Below are 25,642 nucleotides of genomic sequence, written 5' to 3' on the forward strand. Positions count from 1 at the left end.
TCTGTCTGCAAAGAGAGTCCTTTGACATGGAAGCTTCACAATGTCTTTTGCTCTTCCTGCTCCTTCCTGACTTAAATAGATACTTCCAGGCAGAGAAAAAAGTTATGTGGCTACTCACTGCCTGAATACACAACCCATGGATATTACAAATCCTTTTCATCTTCATGAGTAGTTTTTGATAATGAAAAAAAGTCAGAACACAAAATGACATCCTACATTGAAAAGTGGCCATACATATACTTAATATTTGTGCATTTCACTTTTTTGTAAACTTCAACAACAGCAAAAAGAACCATAAACAAATACTGAACTCTATTTAATGATACATACCCCTACCAAAGTGGTTAGGGGTAAAATTACTGATGTCTGCAACTGACTTTGAAATGCATCAAAAAAATAAGATGGATTGATAGATGGAAAGAGGGCTGGATAGAGTGTAGTTATAGGAAACTATATGATAAAGCAAGTAGAGTGAAATGGTCCATTGTAGAATCTATGTGACAAATACACAATTCTTTAAGCTCTTCTATGCGCTTGAAAATTTTCATAGTAGAATATCAGGGGAAAAATGACGAGAGAGTGAGTCTTACATTTCTAGGCTGCTAGTTTCCTGACATTGCACTTGAGCAATGTAGAAAGCTGGGCAGGTGAGAACAGAGAAATTACATCGCTAGGAAGATAGCCAGCATCAGTCAATAATTTTAATACGCTGTCCCTTTCAAGGAAAACAGTGGTTTGGAGGACAACTCCTTGACCACTTCTAGTTCAGATTCACAATCTTAAAAAGGATTTTCATGCCAAGAGAAAACAAAACTCAAAAGAATAGATAAGAAAAAACAGTTGAGACAGGAGGAGATGCCAGATTTCAACATCACTGTCTATGGTGTCACGGGGAGAGCTGGAAATGAAAACTAAAACTGTATGCAAGTCCTTTTTGGTTTTAGAACCTACACTTGGAAGGCTCTAAGGCTTGTGTATGGTCATTGTAGAATCTAAGTGGGAAAAAACCAGATTCTTGGTCAATGTTTGCTGAGTGAAGGAATGAAGGATGAAAATTTTGTTGAAAGATACCGAATAAGATTTAAAAAAAAACACTCAGGCAACTAATTATCTCACCTATTAACCTCTTACTGTCTCAATTAAGGAGCTGCACATACATGTCTCATCTGAACCCTTTTGTACTCACAGGAATGTGCACCCCTACTTCCATACAGCCGCTCCATGTTAGGTAACACGTTGAGTGTTGCAGGAGATGTGGAATTGAATAAAGCACAATCTCTCTTTTATGAACTTAAAGCCTATGATGTAGAGACAAACACCAGGTCACCATAATACAAAGTCTGATAGAGTGGTGTACCATGGACAACAGAGATCCTATCTAGTTTTGTTAACATCTGACTTGACGCTATCGGTCCCACACACTGTACTTGGGTCACCAGAAACAGCACTACTACATATAGGACATGGCCCTATCTGAGGCAAGGGGTGATCCAAGACATCAGAGGCCAAAATTAGAATTCTGCACTGCAAATCAGAGCCCACTGGAGGACCTGGGATGGTTCTTCTTTTTTAATCCAAAGAAAGGGTGGAATTATCTTTTTTTTTGGTCAAGAACTTGATATTTCTTTCCCCAAAAAATGGTAGGTAAAAAAATAAAAAGATAAAAAGAACTTGATGTTTTACAGAGGGGTCAAAAGTCCTGCCCTGAATAGCCCTGGACTTCAGATGTTGTGACCAGACTCGTGCTGGTAGAGTGGGTGATAGAAAAGCAATCAGGAAACTAGGTGGGGAAAAGACGAAATCTGTGCCCACGAAGACATTTTAGGCATTGAAAAGGAGGTAATGTTTTCCACTAAAGGCCATCCAGTTGGAGACTGGTCTGAGCTGGCTCTCATTTTATAACCTCTCAACACATGTGTGTAGTCAAGGCTGAATTTAAAACCTATACCGTGAACCTTAGGAAAATAAACCACATTAAACAAGCACAAATTGAAAATATTACACAAGAGATTTCACAGGAAATTGGTCCAAATTTAGCCTTGCTCTTTATGTATTTAAGCCTCTTATTCGTTGCTTAGAACTTTATATCAGGATTTTAATATGAGCCTCTCCTCCCCCACCCTAGTCCGCCTCCACAATGGCCTGCTCAGTTTTATAAAACTTATTTTTTTAACTCCCAAAGAATCCTGCTACCTTTGGCCTGCTCTTTCAGTGTTCATTAACACATGTTCCCAAACAGCGTGCTGATGACTCACGGCGGCAATGGTTAGGTGAGGGTGAGCATGTACCCAAAACATTCACTGCAGAACCAGGGGCAAGCTCTGTCGTGTGATCCCTTCGGGAAGCGCCCTGCACTGCAATGCTGATTTTGCACAAAACGTGACAGCAAATGATGACAAGTGTCATCGGCAGCAAACCATCACAGTGCCTTTCAGGCTCGTGTAGAATTCTCTCACACTACTTCCCTTTCTTCCATAGATTTGTTTTGTTTTTAATCTTGTTGCATTGTAATTTCTCTGAGTCTCCTCAAATCCCTTTTTTGGAATGGAAGCCAACCACAGTTAAATACATGCACTATTTAGAATCCCATGAACGTAACAATCCACCTTTTGCAATAACATTTGAGGTGATCTGATGCTAATCTTGGCTGGCCAATAGTAAGAGGCTCCCTCCCGGAGGCCATGGCTAGACCACTCTCTCCACCTCGGGTCTGGATTTTCGCCATCAGAAATGCCCTGTGAGATGCTGCCAGGACACTCCAGTCCGCAGCCCTTCGGAGCCAGGCAGTTGCCAGGTGGGAAGAGTGATGCCAAACCAGAGGGTGGTTTTGTGGGATGGACAGACATGTCCTGAGGCCACGCTGGGACGTCCCATTCTTTCCCACTAGTTGCTGCCAGCCAGAATGTGATTATTGCTGGAGTTTGCTTACAAACCACTTTTGGAACACTTATTAAATTAGAACTTGTTTTGGATTTAGATTGGAATGTTTTTAATGATTTCGAAGTCTGGGATTCATGATGCTTCCCTACTTGTCTTTATCACGCCAAAGGAAAATGCTTGCTGGTGAATGTGATTAAATTTATTCCGATCTCTTTTCTTCACTCTTATGGTTCTCTACTTTTTATGGAAGTTAAAAAGCTCTAAAAGAGTAGAATAACCCATGCCACGAGTGCAATGTTAGACTTCAGCTGGAAAGAACCGGGGGTTGTCCAGAGGGCCAGAGGGGACAAGGACTCTGTTGCTTTTACAGAACTGCAAGACGTTTCTTTATAGTTGTTATTATTATTGTGCTAATTCTTATTTTAGGAAAATTAAAAGAACATCCTGGATCCCTCCCAGAGCTCTGAGCTGGTCTGGGGAACTCACTGCCGCGCCCCTTCTCCTGCAAAGAATGGAAGATCAGCATTGCATGTAGGTATGATGGCTTTTAAACTCAGCCTTCCAGAAGTTCTTAGCAGCTAATGACATTCCTGTCTCCACAGGTCTGGAAGACACTGAAGCAGAGTTCTGACCAGTACAGGTGAGGACACACAGAGCATGGGCTTCAGGAGGTGTCACTTCAAACCGACTCAGTGGTCTGGCTGGGGGAATTGCTTCCATTTTCTGGCTTAGTAAAAATAGTAAAGGAATCAAGATGACATAGAGATTTGATGGACCATTAAATAAAAGAAAATCCACAATCATTCCATATCTAAAAAATGCCAAGTTCTGAAGATGTGAGAATTCAAACAAAGTGACTAAGGGTGAAGCAAAGGCAAGAGCCTTTTGTATCTTTTGTACTGAGGGGTGAATAACCTTCCCTGATTGAGAATACTCAATTTTCAAACGTTCGAATTAGTGTTAACCTAGTCCCAACCTCACAGGTATCTGAAGCCTGCAAAGCCCTGCTCCATCATGGCCTCACACAAGGTATATGCGAGATGCCTTTAACACCCTCCCAGCCAGGCTCTCGCTCTGGGTGGTCATCTCCTGCCCCCTCGCCCCCCGACCCCATTCTGGTGGTGAGGCTTTATTGGATTTCTTGGAGCATTAGGTTTCTCGGAGCATATAAACTCAAAGATTTTCCCTTTAAATCACTCGGAGCCAGAGAAGGAGGCAGAAGGATGCTTCAGAAAGAATTAGGAAAAGTTAACAGATCAAAAGAACAGTCCTGCCCACATCAGCTACTTCCCTTTTCAAATACATATATTAGGAGTGCAGCAGCTAAAACCCTGGTCGGTCATGAAAATTAGCCCCAGCCCGCTGGCTGAGGGGCTGAAAGGAATTAGGCACCACCTAAGAGAAAACTCTCAGTGATTAAGTTCACACACACACACACACACACACACACACACACACACACACACACACACACGGAAAAACAAGGCCCATCCTGAATTACCCTTCCCCAGATCAGCTCCCAGTGCTCTTCCCTTCAGCGTCTACACAGGAAGTTTGCTCAGGGCTGCTGGAATGTCATGAGCTGCTAGGAACTTCTGGAAGGCTGAGTTTAAACGCCACCATACCTACCTGCGATGCTGATCTTCCATTCTTCGCAAATTATAGGGCAGGCAGCTTAATCAACAAAAAGTATGCACTGCAGAAGTCAGCAGGCAATGTGAGCAGAGCAGGCACAGCTAAAGAAAACCCCACTCTCTCCCTGTTTGCCTCAAAGTGGATTTTTATGGCAAGGCGGGTTTGCAGCCCAGGTAAAATGCATCTCTGCTAAGATCTTTCCTCAGAAGACATTAACGGTGGATCCCTTTGATCTAGAGCAGGCCTCTTTATTCCTGTTCTACGCAAACGGACAATCAGGGGCATTTCCCCAGCCAGGTCCCAACTGCGAGATAGCTGCTCTCCAGAGAGTAGTTTTATTTTTATTCTTAGTTAGCTTTTTCTCTTAGTGTTTTTATCTCCAACATCTGTTACAGTTCAATAAAAGGAGAATGGAGTGATACATTTTTTTATCACGATTCTGTGGGCAAAGCAGCTAGGTCCACAGTTCATGAAGACATATGTACTAGTGTCCTAGGGTTACGGTAACAGATGACCACAGACTGGGTGGCTAAAGAGCAACAGAAATGAATTCTTTCACAGTTCTGGAGGTTAGAAGTCTGAAATCAAGGTGTCAGGAGTACTGGTTCCTTCTGGGGACTCTGAGAGAGAGAGAGAGAATCTCTTCCATGCCTCACTCCTAGTTTCTGGCATTTTCCAGCAACCCTTGGCACTCCTTAGCTTGCAGCTGCATCAGCCCATATCTGCCTCTGTCGTCCCATGGCATTCTCCGTGTGTGTCTCTGAGTCCATGTGTCTTCATGTGGCCTTCTCATAACAACACTGGTCATTGGATTTAGAGCCCGCCCAAGTCCAGTCTGACCTCATCTTAACTTGATGACATCTGCAAAGACCCTATTTCCAAATCAGGTCACACCCACAGGACTTCCACATATCTCTTTGGGGGAACACAATTCAGCTCACAGCAACACACGTGCAAGAGTTAAAGATGGAAACAGCAGAGTGTTGTCTGTGAGACCAGGACCCGCTGAGACTACAAAGGAGGAAGAAGTAAGGGCTGTCCAAGAGGCTGCCACTGAGGAGGAGGATCCCAGGAAGTCACCTATAATTTATATCCCACTAGGTAGGTCTAGAGGAAGAGTTCAGGCTGGACTGTGTAGAAGTGAAATTGTGAAGAAAGAGGAAAAAAAATAATAATAGTGGAGTCATGGAGGACGTGGCTGGAGCAGAGGGGAGGTGTGCAGGTGCAGGGGTGAAGTAGAGGCTCCCAGGCATGAAGGCTGCCCCTCTGCCCTCCTGGGGCTCAGGGGCCTGGACCTCTCTGAGACCACAAATGTTAGTGTATCCTGCCTAAAAGAGCAGACCGAAACAATACAACTTCCTTTGTTGTTGTTGTTCTACCTTTTCCTGTGAGATTAAAATGTACAGATTCCCACGAAGTCTTCATGTTTTCATTCTGACTACTTTTTTCCTCACATCTACTCGCTGAAAGTTCTTTCATGTTTTATTCCTCCCCCATCCCCCCGATCGCTTGGGAAATGACAGCTTACCTCTCCAATCTCATCTACTTTCCAATCTCACCTACCAGAAATGGCATCACTAGTTCTCCAGGAAATTGGCCTTCAGGATGGTACCTGTATCTGTATAATCACACCCAAGAACTCACTTGTTCTATTGTATTTTATAGAGAGAAAAGAATCTTGACAGTTTACAAATATCATGGAAAAAAATAAAAATAAAAAATAAAAAAAAGAGATAGAAAAGAATGTCCTAATTTTGTAGTTTTCAAACTGTTTTCTTGCTGTAGAATCTTCTATTCAAAGAAAGGCTTATGTGGAAACCCAACTAAGGTGACAAATGTGGAGCTGGTGTGGATGAGGGGGTGCCCTGCCCACCTGCCTGTGTCCACACCCCTCATCTCTGCAGCCCCTAGCAGGCTCTGTAGAGCCCAGTTTAGTGGATTCTAGGTGCCCATATTTTAATAATTTATCTTTATGTCTTGGCACATAGATATCACATTACAATGTTCTGAGGTCTACCTGCTCTTTTTTTTTTTTTTTTTTTTTTTTTACAAGTCAGTCTTTCTTATTTTAGAGACAAGGTCTGGCTATGTTGCCCAGGTTGGTCTCAAACTCCCGAGGTCAAGCAATCCTCCCGCCTCAGCCTCCTGAGTAGCTGGGGCTATGGGTGCCCACCACCGTGCCCAGCTAATCTTGTTTTTTTTAAGGAAAAAAAATCTCTGTGCAACTGGGAAAACAATGGTTTCTCTAGATTTGTCATATGTCAGACTGCCTCTTCTCCCTCAGGGTCTGCCATCTATCATTCCTCGAGTTTCTGATGGTACCCAGCTATGTTTAGACCTTCCTCTAACACCACTCACCTAATTTCAGTACAATTAACCAAATTTGGAGGCTCTTTTTATTTCTTGATTAGAGGACCTAAAATTAAATCAATTAACGGAGAGGCAAAGTTTAACAGAAGAAAAATGAGACCAATCACTACGAAAACCAATATAACAATTAGACTTTGGAAAATTCCCAGCTTTCCAGAGAAATCAATTACAAAAACATGCAAGATCAAATGCCTCCTATGGAATCACCTCAAAAACAAGCACTTCCTATAGTAAGACTGAAAAGGACTTGGTATAACAAGATCTCCGATTCAAAAAGTTAACAGTAGAACTTATTAAGGACTGATATCAACAATACACTCCATGTGACTTTGCAAAAAATGTAGTTCGTGGCGAAGGTTACCATTGCAAATGAACAAATTAAGGTCCTACCTTTATTAAACTCTATGCTGATGGAGGCCGTTTCCCCTGGCCTTTCTCTCCCCCTAAATTCCTAGAACAAATGAAAAATGAAAAAGCGGCAACATTACACTCCCATGAAATTTTACCTGAGGACAGGCTTTAATACTACTGAGACAGTGCTGGATTTCTGTTTCTTTACAGCACGATTTTGTCATCTTTTATGAAAACCCAGACAGGAATGCTCCTTTGTAATATTCCCTCACAAAATAGGTTTTCTATATATAATATCCAGGACCACAAATCCCCGGAAATCACTATAGTGCAACTTTCATTTACTTCTTATTTGTACAGCGGCACTCACCCAAAGAAACTATTTAGTGAAGGGTAGTAATAGCAAAAAAAAAAGTCTCTTTTCAACTCCTGGAACAGGAGAGGAGATTCTTCCTGCTCACCCTGTGCGGGCACCATGGCTGTGACAAGGTGTGGACCAAGCCGCCTCCATCCCTGCCTGACCGACAGGGCATTCATTACCCAGACAGGACGCCTCCGCCACTCCTAGCAGGGTCACCCTGGTCTTCCTCAACCCTGTCTGGGAATCGCAGTTGGCTTTGGGATGAGGGACAGACTGGGAATCTGCGGGGACCAAGCTGACATTCGCTCCATCATGTCGGGTCTGAGATGGCGATGGGAGGCTGTTAGGTTTTTGCTGCCTTCTTCTTCCGATTCGGCGGTTTTTAGGAGGCTCCTGAGGGGTCTGACCCAGCTGCGTGAGCCACAAACAACAGCTAAGGGAGGAAGAGGGGAAGGGGAGCAGAGAGACACTCGAGGGCGTGTGCCATTCTCTTTAAGTGCCCGCAGGCCTCTGCCTGTGACTGTGGTGCAGGCCTTGGCAAGGAACCAACGAAGTCTATGGGAAAAATAACGTCTGGAAGAATGTCTTGTCATGCTCTTTTTCTTTTTTTTTCTTTAATGGCTTGGTGAACCTTTTTGCCAGGCTCAGCTTCTGTTGTGAACAACACCCTTACGGTTAAACAACGCCTGGCCACGCTGTCCCTGAGATCCCCAAGGAGGATTTGGGCATCTAAGGAAGGAGAAATAACTATGCAGGCCACAGTTATTTCAAAATGTTAGAGCAAAGGGAAGGAGAGCAATAGAGAGTCTGGAATCTGGGGAGGCTGTGTGCACGGAGGCTAAACAAACCAGGAAAAACTAAAGTGAAAGTGGCCAATGTTCTGCCCCTAAATAGGCGCGCAGCTCTTCCACCGGGTGTTTACACACCATTCTGCACTTTCCCTCCCAGACCGTTTCAAACCTAGCCTCGAACCGAAGGCCCGTCTGATTATTTATTTTTCTATTTTTAATGGAAGGAACACGGCAGCATGAAAAGAGTGAACTCTCCTCTCCAGACTTGGGAAAAGCCAAGAATTCAGACATCCAATCAAAAAAGCGTCCCGAGCGCCGGCGCTCATTCATGCTGGGTTTGTATCTCATGAACTTTTCATTCAATCTGAAGCTCAATGGGGGTGAAACCCAATGAAGTGAACCAGGAGAAGGACGTCGTCCAAACATGTTGAAGCACTTGTGGGAGACTGCTCGGTCCTTTGTGTTCTGTGGCTCCTGTGAGAAGCCGCTGTCTCAGGCAGGCTCCAAACTGCCAACTCAATGAAGCAAATAATAATTATTCCTAATGGCAATAATAATTATGGAATGCAGTGGACCCAATAGAAGGTTGGTTGTCTGTGGCTTCAGGTGGGGCAGCCAAAGTTTCACACACTCTTTTTATAAAAATCCCTCCCTCTCTCTTTCATACACACACACACACACACACACACACGCACGCACGCACACACACAATTTGCCAGAACGGATCTGGACAAACTCACTCCTCTGGTTCTTTGCGAAGTGCCTGACTACAGAGCTAAATTAAATAAATAGCAGCTATCCACACAATGGGTGGAGGAGGGAGGAAAGGATTGGGACACATCTAGTAATTGACACCACATACACTCCCCCCCCCCCCCGGAAAAAAAATCTCTCATTTTCCTTTTAAAAATCTTCAACTTTCTCCAATTCCAAATCTAAAGTCAGAACCATGGCCAAATGACAGACATGAATAATCTGATGTATTCCTCCTTTCTTTCTAGAGAAGAAGGGAGGAGGGAGAGGGGAGAGAGAGTTAGGGTGCTGGCTGAGTGGCCCCCACTCCCAGTCCACTCCAACTATAAATCAGGATCTCCTGGTTGATTCCAAGCTTCCCTGAAGCCCCAAGTCCACAGCGAGTGCCACAGCCAATTTCCTGTGAAATATTCACCCTTCTCCTCATAGGCAGGGAATCACCTCCGAAGTTCCCTCCCTCAGTCTAGGATTTGGCTGTCACCACCCTCCGGGGACGTCAGCATTAACACTTAAGTATCTCGCCACACATGCCAATGATGTCAAGGTGTCAGAGAAATAAAAAGTAGCTTCTGCTGAAAACATAATCTGCCAACCGAATGGTCATTTTCTAGCTAATTAGGAATTGTTTCCATTTCCTAAAAATTAAATGGAGGGACCAATGTGAATCTATATGAGTTTTTCTCTCTTTTAATCTTATTATGCTTGTCAAACACTGGGGCTATTCTTTAAAAAGTGGTTGTAAGGTGCTAGTGTGGTTTATTGTCATGCAAGCAGATGATCACACACGGTATTGTGAAAAACTGTGCTATGTAAAATACACAGAATACACCTGTGAAAATTCTTCAAGTGTTTTGAATAGGTTATTCTCAAGTCCAAAGGCCTAAGTTATGTTCCAGTAAAGCAAAATATTATGAAATGTGTGTACATACACACACAATTTTTATTTGGGTACACCTGGTCTGTAAATTTCCTCAGTCGCCTTTAACAGTATGCAGTTTAGATGGATTATTTTAAATTCATTCTTTCAGTGTTTTAGAAAGTCTATGATTTTGCAATATGCATCTATGAAGTTGCACTTTCGTTTAGCTTTGATATTAAAAATATACCCTGACTCAACATAGGGCTCTAGAAAGACTTTGGAGGTAGACTTTGCTTTCATCGAGTTTGTGGGTTCATCAAAACAGCCTCACTCCTGCAACCCGAACAATACTGAAGTGGAATCAGCCTCTACCTCACTTACCTTTTCTTTCATCCAACATCTTACTGTTTATCTCTTTAAGTGTACAATGTGAGCAAGACTTTTGAGAGAAATGAGAGGCAGTGTCATGCTAACCAGAGATGCCTGAGAGTTTGCCAAATGCTTGGCTTCCTGCCCCTGGAGTCTGAGAATGACATTGTGCATTTGACAAGTGTTCAATAGCTCAGTGACTTGGGGATGCATATTTTTTGTTGCAGTTATTATGATTATTCATTTAGAAAATGTTTGTGAGTTCTAATGGACTGAAAATGATACATTGGAGGTCAACTGTAAAGTGCTGGCATTTGGCTTGTGAATGACCATATCTAAATGAAGATATTATGGGTATATGGTTATTCAGGAAGTCATTTCTAGCATTTAGAAATGTCTGGGGCCATCTGTTCTCTGCAAAGGTCTGCAACCCTGCAAAAGCAAACCAAGCACATTCCAGCACGTGCCTACCCCATGCTCACAAGGGTCCTATCATTTTAAAGACTTTACCGGCCTAATCACTAGCCAAAATGCACTTTGCCAAAGGGGAGAAAACCATAAAACTCTAAATTCTTTTAAATGTGTCCACTATCATTAGGAATGTTTATTACTTTACAGAAACTTTAAATTGATACTTACCAAAAACACAACATAGGAGGCAAATAGATTACTGGACTACCTGCTAAATGTGAATGTACCTGTTTTATGGAATTTCTTCTTAGTCCGTATCAGCCAAGCAGTGTTATTGTAGGGTATGAGTCATGATAAGGAAACACACTTGTTCCTAAGAGCTTGTTTCAGAATTATTGAGAATTTGAGCTAGAAGAGGGGAATACTATATAATCTAGTTTCATTCTTTCTTTTTATAAGGTGGAGAAGTAGGGCCCAGCAAGGTCAAGAGGACTGTTCAAGGTCCAGAGCTCGTGAATGGTAGAGTCAGAGCCACCAGCCATGGCTTCCCATCTCTCGTGCAATGGTTTCACACTGTCTCACTGAAATAGGGTTCCATCTGTATATAACTGAATCTTAATATCAAGGATTCCCTTTACAACCACATTTGAGACCAAATTGGATGTTCATGTGTTATTCTCACTCAACCAAAGGTAAAATGTCCCTAGAGTTTGCATAATCTTTCACTAAATCCCCATTAGAAAGGATATAAAAATGATAGCAGAGAAAATCTATTTGGTCTAACATAAATGAAAACTATGTATGAGAGAACCTGTTGAATGAATTATCTTTTGAATCCCAAAGTGTCCAATTATATGACTAAATCATACGTGCAAAGGGCACCATAAGCTCTCTGCAAATTCCTAGAATGTGTTTCTCTCTTAACTCAGAAACTGTCAGTCCATCAGTTCAGACAATGGAATATAAAGCTCTAAATAATCTGAAATGTCCAAGGAGACACTACTCTGTTACTTGGGCATATTCAATCTTCAAAAAAGCAAAGTGCACTGCAGTTCCAAAGGGCCAGCTCAGCTTTGTCAGTTCACTTCTCCTAACATGCTTAGCTTGCAGAGCACTGCACACAGTAATCATTTTCCCATGTTAATATCCTTTTTGGTATTCTTCAATGAGTGCTTACACTTAGTCATGGGACTCTCTCTAAGCCCTGTGAACCTGCTGGGTGTTCATTCATGCTTCTGGCTCTGCAAACAGGAAATACTGAGCCAACCCTGATATAGAGACTATGACAAGTACAAAAAAGTGTAGTCAATTATTGCATTTTACATTATGAGGGACTATACACTCTTAACCCCAAGTAGTCGATCATTTGGCACCTTACCCAAAGCTTACCTATAGGAAGACACTAAATAGTTATATAAGCTAAAGCCCTATGCTTTAGGTCTTCCACAAAGTAACCCTCAAATAATAATAAGGCCAGAATATAAGACAGTGGACTACATTTTCCCACAGAGCTATGTCTGGCACAATTACCAGGTCTCCTGCATCGGGCTTGCTTTATAGCTTTTACTGTTTTAAGTATTTTTCTAGATAGAGCTCCAAAAATAAGCCACTTTTAGGAAAATGAGAATAATTTCCTGATAAGATTAGGCCAGGCATGGTGGCTCACAGCTGGAATCCCAGCACTTAGGGAGGCCAAGGCAAGATCACTTGAGCCCAAGGGTTTGAGACCAGCCTGGGCAACATAGCAAAACCCTGTCTCTACAAAAAAATTTTAATTAGTCAGGCATGGTAGCATGTGCCCGTAGTCCCAGCTACTCAGAAGGCCAAGGCAGGAGAGTCACTTGAGCCTGGGAGTTCGAGTTTACACTGAGCTATGATCAAGCCTCTGCACTCCAGCCTGAGTGACAGAGAAGGACCTTGTCTCTTAAAAAGAAAAAAGAAAAAAGAAAAAAAGAAAAAGATTAGTTCAAGGGAGACAACTATACATAGTCATGCGCACAGCACTGAGCCCCCAAAGAAGTTACCTTGTCAAGTAGTTTTCAAAATTAAATTTGTTATGAAGATCACTAGCAAAAAGAAACAAAAAGACAAAATTTTTAAAAGTTTATTAGCAATACAGTACTGAAAAAGACTAAGAATTTTCTCAGTGATAGTGATACCTCCTCATTTTAAAGGTGAAGAAACTTAAACCTGGAGAAGTCAAGTTTACTTGGACCTATGAGATGTGTGTGGGTGGTCTGAGTTCTAGTTCTGGCTCTGGCCATTATCAGTGCAACCTGGGGAAAGTCCCTTAATCTGTGAGCCTCACTTTACTCAACTGAAAAATGGGTGTATCAATTCTCATGTAACAGAATTATGAACGCTAAACTGTTAAATGATAAAGGAAAACTTGCCTTGTAAACCAAGCACCTGGCAAAGAGAAGAGATTGCTGTTATTCACCTAGGAGCCGTGCCTAGACATCAAGTCTCTCTGGCTTTGTCAGGACCCTTCTCTTAGTGCCTCACCCTCTCTTCCCAGGCCCTGTTCTGTTCTCTTTCTTAGGGATGTGTGAACATATCCTGGAGCTCAGATCATTCTAGAGCTCCCACCAAGCTTGGCTCCTGGAGGAAACTAAACCAAAAGAGAAAATAAATTTGATACTAAAAAGAGTCAGTGAATGAGGATTTGGGAGCCGGGACTGACTTTCTTCATTAATTGGTTAACCGCTTTACAGGTAGAATAAGGAAATCAGGCCCTGGGAAGCCAAACACTTGGCCAATGCTACGAACCTATTAAATAGGAGAGCCTGGGCTATCTAAAAATCCATGACCTCTGAACTCCTGACCAATACTTTTCCATGGTTCCCCTCTGACCTGACATGGTTTTGCTGTGAGCACGCTCTTGTTTTCCAGGCATAGCTTTTCAACTTGCTGCACTAAAGAACAAATGTCTTAGATTTACCATAGGCACAGCCTGGATGATCCAGGCTAGTCACTGCAGAAGCAGACCCTCGTCTGTGCCTATGTGTTCCAAAAATAGGGGTGAGGACATGCATACCGAGACACTTATATGGAAGCTTCAGGAATTCTGTGAGGCAAGCTTCTTTTGTAAGTTCCAGAAATAAAGTCCTCTTCCAACAGGAGCACACAGGCAAAGCCACCTATCCCTGCAGGAATTGGAACAAATCTGAAAGTTGCATTGCACCTAGGCAGGGGCTAGTGTCTTCCTGCAAGCTAAGAAGCCTCGCGAAGAGCAACCACATGTTGGAGACAAGGGCAGTCACTTCTCTGCGGCAGCTTCAGTTTTCTTGCACATGAGGGCATTTAGCTAAAAGGTCTCCCATTCTGTGCTTCCCCGTGCTTGAGACATTCCCCGATTCCTCTCCCGTGAGGGGCAGGGAAATCCTGTCTATTTCCCCTGAAGGATCAAAGCAGCAGCTGGCAACTTAGCGTACGCCCGCTCTGCCTGGGGCTGCCCTGCAGGTGCATGAGCACACAGGAGCTTTTTACACTGTCACCAGACAGGCTGAGCATTAGCAACTCCCGTGAGCAGATGGCTCTCCCGAGTCTCAGACACGCTCTTGTGTCTTCCAGGCCAGGGCGCTGGTGTCACATGGTCAGGAGCACGGGGAAAGCACGTGCTGTGAAGTGCAGCAGACCTACAGTCAAAACTCTGTTTACCTCACTGGCTGGGTGACTTTGGACAAGGTTCTTGGGGGCGACAGTGCCTACCTCTCTGAGCTGTTGAAGAAATACAGACTATTGTCAATGCAAAGCTAGCTCAGTGGCTGGCACACAGTGGACATCGGACACATGTCTTCATTTCTCTTCTTTAAGTATCAGCTTGTTAATCAGGGGCTTTCTAAAATAAGGGCTTGAGCCATGCAGGAGTGACCTCTGATTTTCTGTCCCAAGGGGACCAGCCTTGCTGTGCTCCGGGTGAGGAGCTGGGACACTAAGCCACTTGCCTGAGAAACCAGGAGACGAGAGCCGGGGTATTTTTCTGCTTCTTGGAACACCCAGCCATGCGCTCCCGAGTTCTGGCCCCGGCCCCTTCCTCTGACCACAACACCATGTGGTGTTACAACGTTTGAATGTTAAGAAACATTATATTTCCTCAAGTATCAGTACTTAATGTTTCGTTCCACACATAAAACCCTGTGAGTGGAAGGCTGCCGGCCCCCTTGTCAGAGGTAATTTCTCAAGGCTCTGCATGGGATTTAACGGGAGCCATATGGTTAAATCTGTCAACCCTCCCAGAAAGCATCCCCCTGAAGGGCCCTCGTAAATGTTCTCCGGGCTGTGAAAGATCCAGCAACTTTCCAACAATAAAGCTATATTCATAGCCATGATATTCAGCAAAACACAAAGCAGGAAATAATGACTTCTGGTCTGCATTACTCAAAGGAGCTTCATCAAGTTGTCCTGGCTACGGGCTGAGGAGCAGTGACAACCTGGGACCTGCTGCCCTGCTGCCTCTAGCAGGAAAGAGGCTGGCCTGGATGTCCCCAGCACTAGCCTGGGGTGGACGTGACAGTCTTAGTCATGCTCGGTTTGGTTTGAGAAGTTTAAGAAAGCTCTTTTTTTTTTTTTTTTTTTGAGACAGAGTCTCACTCTGTTACTAGAGTTGCTAGAGTGCGGTGGCGTCAGCCTAGCTCACAGCAGCCTCAAACTCCTGGGCTCAAGCGATCCTCCTGCCTCAGCCTCCCTAGTAGCTGGGACTACAGGCATGCACCACCATGCCCGGCTAATTTTTTCTATGTATTTTTAGTAGGCTAGTTGATTTCTTTCTATTTTTAGTCCAGACGGGGGGTCTCACTCTGGCTCAGGCTGGTTTGGAACTCCTGACCTTGAGTGATCCTCCCGCCTCAGCCTCCCAGAGTGCTAGGATTACAGGCGTGAGCCACGGTGCCCGGCCAAGAAAGCTCTTAATTATGAATTCACGCACATACACGTTTACAGAGCAAGTACGGTTCTTAAACTGTAAGCTGCTTTGTCATTTAGGTCTTCTTTAAACAGTGCCTCTCTGCCATGGCATCATTTTCCAACTTCTCTCCTTTTTTTTCCCCCCCAGAGCAACAATGATACAACTTATTAACAAATTCATTGTCAAATTTAGTAACAGTCCCATCTTGATGGCACATTGAGCAGCAACATTCAGCTCACACAACAAAACCGCATGACGCTCCCTGATAAAGTAGCATCTCTTCTGACATTGACAAGTTCCGAGATGTCATCAGCTTTTCTTTCAATGATCACGATTTTTTATTTGCTTGGTCATAGCCATTGAGCTACATCTGATATTCTGCCTGATATGCGGTGTCCGGGATTGCAAAGAGAAAAACGATAAACGAGCACAGGAAGTGGGAGATGAGGTGCAATTTATGACGAGTTTTGGCACCTTCTTATTTTGACACAACACAAGATTTTCTTCCACAATATTTTATATAAACTTCTGGCTGAGTAATTCGATCTTAACTGCCTAGCCACAAGCTCCATGCAAATAGCGTTTGTGAACAAATGCCTAATAGCTACACATCATATGGAAATATGCATGCCAGGACTAAAATTGGTATAAAATCAGAGAGGGGTTTCATACATAAATGCCTTCATATATGAATTCTGTTGAACACGTTTCCAAGTTTCCTGATACAGCTGGCCAATTCATTATCTCAACCAGAATACTCCACATTGTATGTTCTGAGGTTGGACATATAACACTTCCATTGTAAACAATTATTGTCAAATAATTCTCCCCAATAATCTAATGAGCATATGCTCAATCCCCTACAAAGAATTCAAAAGCAAGAAGAAAATTTGTAGACTGTTTTGGCAGTGTCTCCCATAATCTGTCAGAACTCTGTACTGATATCCATTCTTGTAGAACTTTCATATTCCCTATTACCTTCATTGCTCTCCTGAAGAATTACTGAGCATGAATTACCTACTATCATTTTCCCCATAAAGAGAAATCAATTTCTTTAGGCAACCTGGGATCTCTTAAGATCACAGCCACCTACTCAACTGATCATTGGCTCCTACAGAAATGTATGGTGAGATAAGAGACCGAGAGACAGAGAAAGAGAGTGAACTTATACCACTGCTACCTACTCATCCACTATTTTTCCCAGGCTTTTCGGACTTGATCCTGAATTAATGAGCCTGTTACATGATATCTAATAAAAATGACTGGAGTACAGATACTGTTTGGATTCTGCCACATATTTGGTTCAAGGCGGAATCGATTTCATCTCTATTTAACACATGCTTGTTTTCTGTCTCACTTGTCTTCCCCACAGCCCATGGCTCACTCTTTTTTTTCCATCTGGCAAACTTATCTCCTAAAACACTACCATCAATCAGCGAAAGACACTCTTCCCGACAGAGCGTCTGCCAGTTTGATGAAGCACAAGTAGTCACTAGTTTGGGGATGCCTCCCACACTCTCTATAGCCGTGTGTTTTTCTAGCCTGCCTAACCACACACGAGCAATTTGGGATATTTATACGTAGCTCCAGTTTCTATAGAGATAATAGCACCACTCTTACAGAATTGGGCACAGGTCACTCTGGTGTGGAATGGCAGTTGCACACGTTGCTTGTCTATCTACTTTTTATGTTATTTCTTTGGGTTTTTTTGCATTTCCACTCATTTTGGTCTGCTTTGGCTCAGTGCCTGCTCAAAACCCATGAAAATCGAATGCTTACAAGGATGCCTACCCTTTGTCCCCAAAGCTTTCCCAACTGGCGCCACTCCCATTTTCTAGTCCTTTATGTCAATACCACTCCCGATACATTCAAGCCTCTAAAGCTTAAAATTCACAGTGTGAAAGGAGGGAGACAGAAAAGAGAGCAAACGCGGGGTTGTCTGCAGAAGGCAAGCACTGGTAGAGGGAAGGGAAGAACAGGGACAGGAGCCGGGCAGCCCCCTCTCCCACAAAGCCCCAGTCGCGAACACACCCCCCTGGCCAGGGCACAAGAGCACCGTGCATAGGCACAGGTGGGTCCCAGCCTCTCTGGCTGGATGCAGCTTAAGCACTGAGCCTGAATGAAGACTTTCATTGCTGTTTGCTGTTTTTGTTGGCCGGTAGCCATGGCAAACATTTGCAGGTGGCTTGGCCAGATTTTGACACTTAAATATTTGAGGTTGTGATAAAAATCAGAATATTACTACAATATGGTTCTGTGCAGCCTCAAAAAAAATAAAATAAAGTAAAAAAAAAAGCTATCTGCAATTTCAAATGCTCATTTAAAGACACAGTCTCCAGAGGGAACTCATGTTTTAAAATAAGTACTCATTTCCTCTTTCCTGAGAGAAATAAAAGTCAACCATCCCCAAATGTTACCACCTAGAGTTTCGGACTGAATCCGCTGGTGAGATGGGTTGGGTTGTTTCTTGCTGAGCCCCCGGAGATCAGCCGGGCAAGGTTTTGGATGGGTCACGTGGAGAAAAATGGAAATGACAGGATGTGTGGTTTTGAATCAACATGGTAAGCACGACAGGGAAGAATCTCAAGAAAAGAAACAGCCTCCCCTCGAGCTTGGCAATGAGACAGAGCCCTAAAAGTGACAATTATCTCCTAGAACACACCAGGAGAGACATGCAACACCCCAGGAGCAAGAAAAAAATGGGAGGATGGAGGGGTTCAGGAGGGTATCTGTACCAGAGAAACACCCCCATCCCTAGTGACACCGCTTACCAATGTCACCCACATGTACAGTCCCAGGCCAGCTGGGTAAATTATTGACAGAGTCAGCACTCATCTTAAAATTTAGTGCTAACCCTTAAAAGACTGTTTCATAAAGACCAGCTTTGTACTAACAATGGCTGAGGGTAGTTGGTGGGGGTGGGGGGAAGGGAGGCAGGAGAACTCCAGGGGGGAAGGAATGCTGTAAAACTGCTAGTAAACTTTAGCACATTTTATGTTTTTTCCCCTTGAAAGAAAAATAAAATAATTATAATTAGCTGGCCTAACTGTGAATTGTCTGCCTAAAGCCAAGCCACTAGAGTGAAGAAGTCCTTTGAGATTTAGATGCTGTCTTTAATGAATCCACCCCACCCTCTTAGCATATTATGGGTTCTTGATTTAGATGGTGGCAACATTTGCTTTCACAGTCATTTGGGAAGAAAAGAAATCTTTAACAGAGACACTTGCTAATTTAGCATTGGCTTCTTTAAACAAAGTCCAGCGTTTAAATGGCCAGATTCATTGTTTTTGTTTTTTTTTTTTATTTCTTGAGTGGGAAACCAAATATACCCAAGGCAAGGCAAACTCACAAAATGGTCATTACCTGCTTCTGTCACCTGCTTCTGTCATTTCTTAAGGTGGGTCTTTAAGTGTCACAACAGGCAGGGTTAAGTCGAGAAATGTGAGAGACAAGGTACCCCTTCTGGAGCATTCTAAGGAGGAATAAACCAGTGTTGTCCTCAGTGCTCACTGTTGCTCTGGGAGTCTTACAACATTAAAAACAAGGGGAAAATGAAGTACTAACAAATTGTGAGGCAGCTTCTAAATTTTTAAAAAATTACCATATCTAATATTGAACTGAAAATCCAAACTGAATTCTGACGCAGGTACAAAACACAGTGAGTTCCCCTTCTTATTTCAAATGGAGAATTCTGGGAACACAGAGCAACCAGCTCTTGGCATCCACCAACATAAATTTATCGTAGCTCTTTGGCTTAAGTTACTACCTTTTCTTCCTAAGAACCCAAGTGCTCTTAAATCTTTTATCACATCTTTACTCTTGTGAGTTTGGAAAGAACAGACACCATCCTCATTCTGGGGGAAAGGAAGCTGGGCCAGAGATTCTGCATTTCTAAGAAGCTTCCAGGTAATGCCCACATTGCTGATCCTCAGATCATACTTGCGTAGCAAGGGGCTGGAGTGATCACGTGACGCCAGGAAGTTAAAGCTCTTTCCAGCACATGGTATGGGTGTCTGGGAGTCAATGACAGGATCTTTCTACCAATTTCCCCCTAATGCTTCAGTATTCTCTATTTGCATAAATGAGAGGAGAGGGCTGCTTTCTTTGTTTTGTTTACTCCAGGAATGAGTATGGGCCAATGCACAGGGAGGGGGGAGCTAAAAGGCGGCATTAACAAGGAAGAGGAGAAGGGAAGACTGACCAGAGGGAAGGAGGACTGTGGAAATACAATAGTGCCCCCTTATCTGCAGTTTTGCTTTCTGCAGTTTCAACTAACCAAAGTCCAAAAATATTAAAACATTTAATATTTTTTTATTCTGGAAAATTCCAGAAATAAAAAATTCACAAGTTTTAAAATCGCATGCTGTTTCAGGTAGTGTGGTGAAATTTTGCGCCATGCAGATCCGTCCCTCCCAGGATTCGAATCATCCCTCTGTCCAGCACATCCACAGTGTAGACACTCCCTGCCCAGTGGTCACTTAGTAGCCATCTCAGTCATCAGATGGAAAAAACATGGTACATATAGGGTTTGGTACTATCCGTGGTTTCAGGCATCCGTTGGGGTCTTGGAATGTATCCCCTGTCAATAAGGGAGGACTACTGCACACCCAAGACACTCTGGTCACCATAAAACCCATAGATTTTTCCATAGTCATCCTAAAGTTCTCAAATCTTGTTTGAAGAAACCATGACACAGAATGAATTATTTCCCTACCCCGTCCCCAACGCAGATTTAGGATCAAAACGGCTTCCAACAAACAGAAACTCCCTCTCCCTTCTCCCATCAAAACCATCACTCTAAATCTCTAGGCGATATCACACCAGCCAGGAAAACCAACCGATCTGCACACCAGAAACAAGGAGAAAGTCCAGAACATCCCCTGAGCTCCATCCAGGACCCAGGGGCAGCCGAGGAGGGCTCCTTACCCGATCTGGCGGTTGGTGGAAGGTGCCTGAGTGATGACAGAGCTGGACTGCGGCGATGGCATGGCTTGCTGAATCACAACGCTGGTGTCGTGGTTGGGCAGCCGGGCACTGCCGAGCTGGTGAGCTCCAGGCCCCGCCAGGGCCCCACCAACTGCATTATGCATCGAGATATTCTGCCCAGAGAAGACAGAGGAGAAAGGTCAGAGGGAGTCAATGTTTTATTCTACTCTCAAGCTTTCAAAGGCAAAAATTGGGAATCTGGTTGTGTCAACTAAATAGAGTTATGGCTTCTGGCTTGCCTTGGGCCCATTCATCTTGTTATAACTCACAGCTAAGAGGAGATGAAAAATAAGTACGCACCCTTACGGGAAAGCACAGGGGAAAATGCCTTGAAGTTCACTGATCACTCTGCTGACATCCTGATGTGAGATTTGCAACAGGAATGTTTGGTGCATACCTCCTCTGACTTGGTGGGATATACTCCGAGTTTGAAAATGATTTCCATGGTAAGCACATAATGCCGTGATTTAGTGGATAGCTGTTCTGCATCCTGCTTGCATGACAAGCACACTGGGTTATTTTTTTATTTTCAGTCCTATGAGAGTGGCCAGCCACATATTTTTTCCAGGAAACTATAATACTACCTTTCCAAATCATAATCTGAGTACTCATTACATAAGCTAAACAGCCTGTAAAATGAGGACGGATAATTGGAATAGATGATGGGGTGTCTGGGATCCAATGACCAGAGTTGCAACTTTCTGTTGCATGTCCCTAAAATCAATCTCTAACAATGGAATGGAATAGTGGGTTATGGAACAATGATTGAGGGTCTGTTCACTTGTTGACTGTCTTATCCTCTAGAATGCAGAATGTTTGCATTCATGACTCTATCTTGCGGGGATTGGACCGCAGTAGCCATTCAATAAACATACATTAATAGCATGAATAAACTGGTGAAGAAACAAATGAGACACCTGTCACTTAGGGAGTTAACCTCATGTTTTTATTTCTGATGACTTGAATGGATGCTTCTTTGTTTAAAATTCTAAAGAAAGATAAAAATATGTAAGATAAAAGACAGCTATTCATGGAAAAGAAAGTCGCTTGGAAAACTAGAGGAAATTCGCACTGAGCTGGAGAGGGCTGGTGAACACATTGGGGCTGGAAGGAGAAGAAGAAATTGAGAACTCAGGAAAGAAAAAGTGCAGGGCCCCATGAAGTAAGAGGCAAGGGCAGTAAGGAGGTCCCTGTGAACCGCTAGGTGCAGCTCTTCAGCCTACAAGGGTGGGGAAATTCCAGAGGTCAGCTGGACAATGGGCTGGGGGTGGGGGGAAAATGGTGTGTCAGTAGCAATTTACCAGAGGAAAAATATATATCTGTCTGCGCTTTGGTGTTAGCAAAGGAAAAATAAATGGTACCCAAGAGAACTAGAAGTGGTTCTTTGAAGTTCTTCTGCAAAGAACAGGATTTCCTGCACTATGTGCTAAATGATGGTGATAACATATATGGTATTTGGGGTGGTTGTGTCCATCACATTGCACCTTTCCCAAGTTTCTGATTTCTAAATCCTGACCACACAGTCTGTCAGGAGCCCAGATGGAAACTGGACACCTGGCTTAGACTGTGAGCCGACTGTTGTCGTGGGATCCCAAAGGCATGAACGGGCTTATATGCACACACAGTCCAAAGGCTCCTCTTATATACTGGAGAGTTTTTCTGACGTGATAAAATACCGTGGTTGGGTAGAGTAAGATGAAGGGAAATGGTGATTTGCACTGGGGTGGCAGTGCAGGAATATACTTTAGTTCTTCTTATAGGATCTAGAGATTTAGACACTTGGACTGAAAATCATAATGAAAATAAAGATACTTGTGTTATCTCTTTTGAAAGTGAACCTTGACAAACTTATTTCTCTGGGTCTTAATCAGGTCTCAATTAGGTAAATAATTACAGGTATGATTTTTTCCATTGTTTAGATCCTTAAAGACACTCAAAGTTTTTCATCTTAGAGTGATCCACTCTATCAATAATAGATCCAAGGCAATGAGTGATTTTTTACTCTTTTTAGAATTATTTCCACTGTGCTGTGCTACCAGAGATTATCAATACAGGTATACAATTTAATTTTCATATTCTTTAAATTTACAACAAAGATTATAAATGGATGAACCCTTCTTGAATTATACTGGGCATCTCTTCTCTGTCACTCCTATATGTAGTCTCTAAGTCCTTCAAATTTAACCTAAGCATCTCTCATCTCTTCCTATCTTTCCATCCCCCCTTCTATCAACCTACACCCTAATTACCATCATCTCATTTTCCTGGACCAGACAGTGGTCCAGTCACATGGAGAAGCCTCCTCTGCCCCCTCCCACAGTGATGGGCACCATCTCCTTTTCCTTTAGTACTTTTCACAAGTTTATAATTGTTTTTGATTATTGTATTAAAAGCTTTTTCTCCTCTGTGCTGTACACACCCAATGAGAGAAAAAACTAAATCTGATTTTACTCCTCATTGTGTCTCTGTCCCTTATGCCAGTGCCTGGCATATCACAGGTGCTCAATAAATACAGAGTGAATGTGTGAACTCTAAGATACCATTTCTAGAATATTCAGTATGAGGAATCCTGGTCAATTTTTGAAAGTGCTAATATCCTGTCTGTTCACCTTGCAATCTGCAAGTATGTTCACCATAATAGAGTTTTAGACATTAAGGTACTTGTTCAATTATGAGCTGGAGAAATAGAAAGAATTGGGATTAAGAAGAAAACCACAAACGTGGTATGTATAGTGAAAAGCAAAACCTTTGGGAAAAAAATATTAAAGGAATCCTTGAAGGAAGATGCTGAGAGTTAAGCCTCCAATCTTCAAGCACTTTGGCTCAAATGATGGTGACAACCATTCTTTACATCTACTGTAGAAAGCAAGGGAAACTGACTTATGCTACAGCATAAAGAGCTTGGTTTGATTTCTTCACAGTAAAGTATGTTCAATAAGAGAGAAAGAAGTAATCCCCAACCTCCCCCCAACAAAAAAAGCTTAAACATCTTTTCTGAGAATCATCAAAAAGAATAAAAATTACTAAAACTAGGACTATATCTCCCACTTTTCCCCATCAATGATTTAAAGATGATCTCTTCATCTCTGTGATCTCTACCAGAGACAGAAAAGGCTCCTGAAAGTCACCCATTCTAACTCTTCAATAATCTCCTCTCCCCCCTACACATAACATCTGTACATTCTCTAGCCTTCTTCCCCCAGACCCAGAGAATAATTTCAAAACATTTTAGAAAAATAAACAACCCAGCAAAAGCATTATCAGTTCACATTAAGAGAAAGTGATTTTTTTTTTCTTTAAGCATTACATAGTAACTCAAACATGAACTTACTTTCTGAGTTCACATTGTCCCAATTAAGGGTTCAAAACCTGTCTTCATCCATAAAAGTGTGGCATTTTACCTCTGGATAAAGTAAGCCTCCAATTTCAAGAACACAAAGAGTGGCTATATCCTGCTGAGTTATTTTTGATAGTGCAGGTGAGTAGATTTGAAGTCAGTGAAACAAAGTCACCAAACCAGTGCCTAGATGTCAACAGGCAGGGAAGGATCCGAGGTGTTCCTCGAAGCTCAGCCTTTGGCCTTTTCTTGTTCAACATTTTTATCAACGGCTTGGATGAAGATGTAAAAATTGTGCTTGTCAACTCTGCAGTTGACACAAAGTTGGGAGGCATAGCTAATGTTCTGGATAGCAGAATCAGGCTTTCCTCGAGCCAACTCTGTGATCTGGCCTCCAAAAATGCTAACATAAATCTAGGTTGTTTTAGAAGACGTGAAACGTCCAGATCAAGAGAAGTGATTATTCCACTGTAGAGTACGTTGGGCTGACTACATTTGGCCACCACATTTTAAGGGGGAAATCGACAAATGAGAGGGAATGAAAGCAATGAAGGCATCCAAAATGCATCCCAGAAAGAATGATGGAAGAATCAGGGAATATTTAGTCTGAAGAAGAGAAGACTTAGAGGGTCATGCTAACTGCCTTCAAATATTTGCAGGATTAGACATAGTCTATGTTGCTCCAGAGGGCATAATTTCAAAAAATGGAATCATGATGACAAAAGTCAATAATGACTACAATTTGAGTACCTATGTTGAAGCAGGCGCTATGTAGATGCTCATAAACCCCATGTCCAATCTTCACAATGACCCTACAAGTTAGGCATTATTGTCCTCATTTCTTAAGATAAGAAAAAAAGTAAAACTCTTCACTATCGCCAATGCCATGTCACTCACCTCTGGCCACCCTCCCTCCTATGGGCTGATGCTTTAAAGATACACATTTAACCTTTGGCCAGGCTAAATTTACTGATATCTAGAGATGCACAAAGACAAAACAAGCTGCCTTGTAAAGTTCTGAGCTTCCCAGCAGGACTATTGGCCATCTGTCAGGGATGTCACCAGAAGGGTTCCTGCATCAGGAGGGAGCTGGCACCAGATGACCTCCAAGGTCTCTTCTATCACTAAGATTCTCTCATTTATGATACATGGTTCATACTTTGGCTTGAATGTCTCCAAATGATTAGTAATGTGTAATAATGTTAAAAATATACTGGCTTGGGAGTTAAGAGGTCTCTTCTAGTCCAGTTTTTCTACCCCTCCTTGTAGCCACGTAACCTGGAGGAATCATTCAACCTCCCTGGGCTCAGTAGCATCATCATTAAAAAGAGGGTGTTGGACCACATGTCTTCATGATCTTTTCCAGCTCCAATACTCCACAAGTCTCTTCCTATGTTACATTTTATGAGACACTAAATATCCAAACAGACTTTTAGACTCTGATTCATTACCTACAAATGTTGATTTTTCTCCATAACCATAAGTTTTTATAGAAGTAAGCCTTCTGAAAATTATAGCTTTCTTCCAGACCCAAGGGATCATGATTCAAGAACTGGATCTAAGCAAAAGTGTGATCTCTAAACCACCAAAGATGAAAGCTCCACTTTAAACAAACTATCTTCACCTCAATTTC

General features: G+C 42.7%; 1 protein-coding gene across 1 annotated transcript in view; it reads right to left on the reverse strand.

Annotated features, from left to right (window-relative positions):
• The window catches only part of CREB5 (cAMP responsive element binding protein 5), a 550,201-nt gene that overhangs the window by 222,026 nt on the left and 302,533 nt on the right, over positions 1–25,642 (reverse strand). Inside the window, exon 6 of the mRNA XM_076006338.1 lies at positions 20,613–20,785. Coding sequence (XP_075862453.1) covers positions 20,613–20,785 — 173 coding nt within the window. The remainder of the gene's footprint in view (positions 1–20,612; positions 20,786–25,642) is intronic.

Source organism: Microcebus murinus, chromosome 9 (genome assembly GCF_040939455.1).
Source record: "Microcebus murinus isolate Inina chromosome 9, M.murinus_Inina_mat1.0, whole genome shotgun sequence".
Lineage (NCBI taxonomy): Eukaryota > Metazoa > Chordata > Mammalia > Primates > Cheirogaleidae > Microcebus > Microcebus murinus.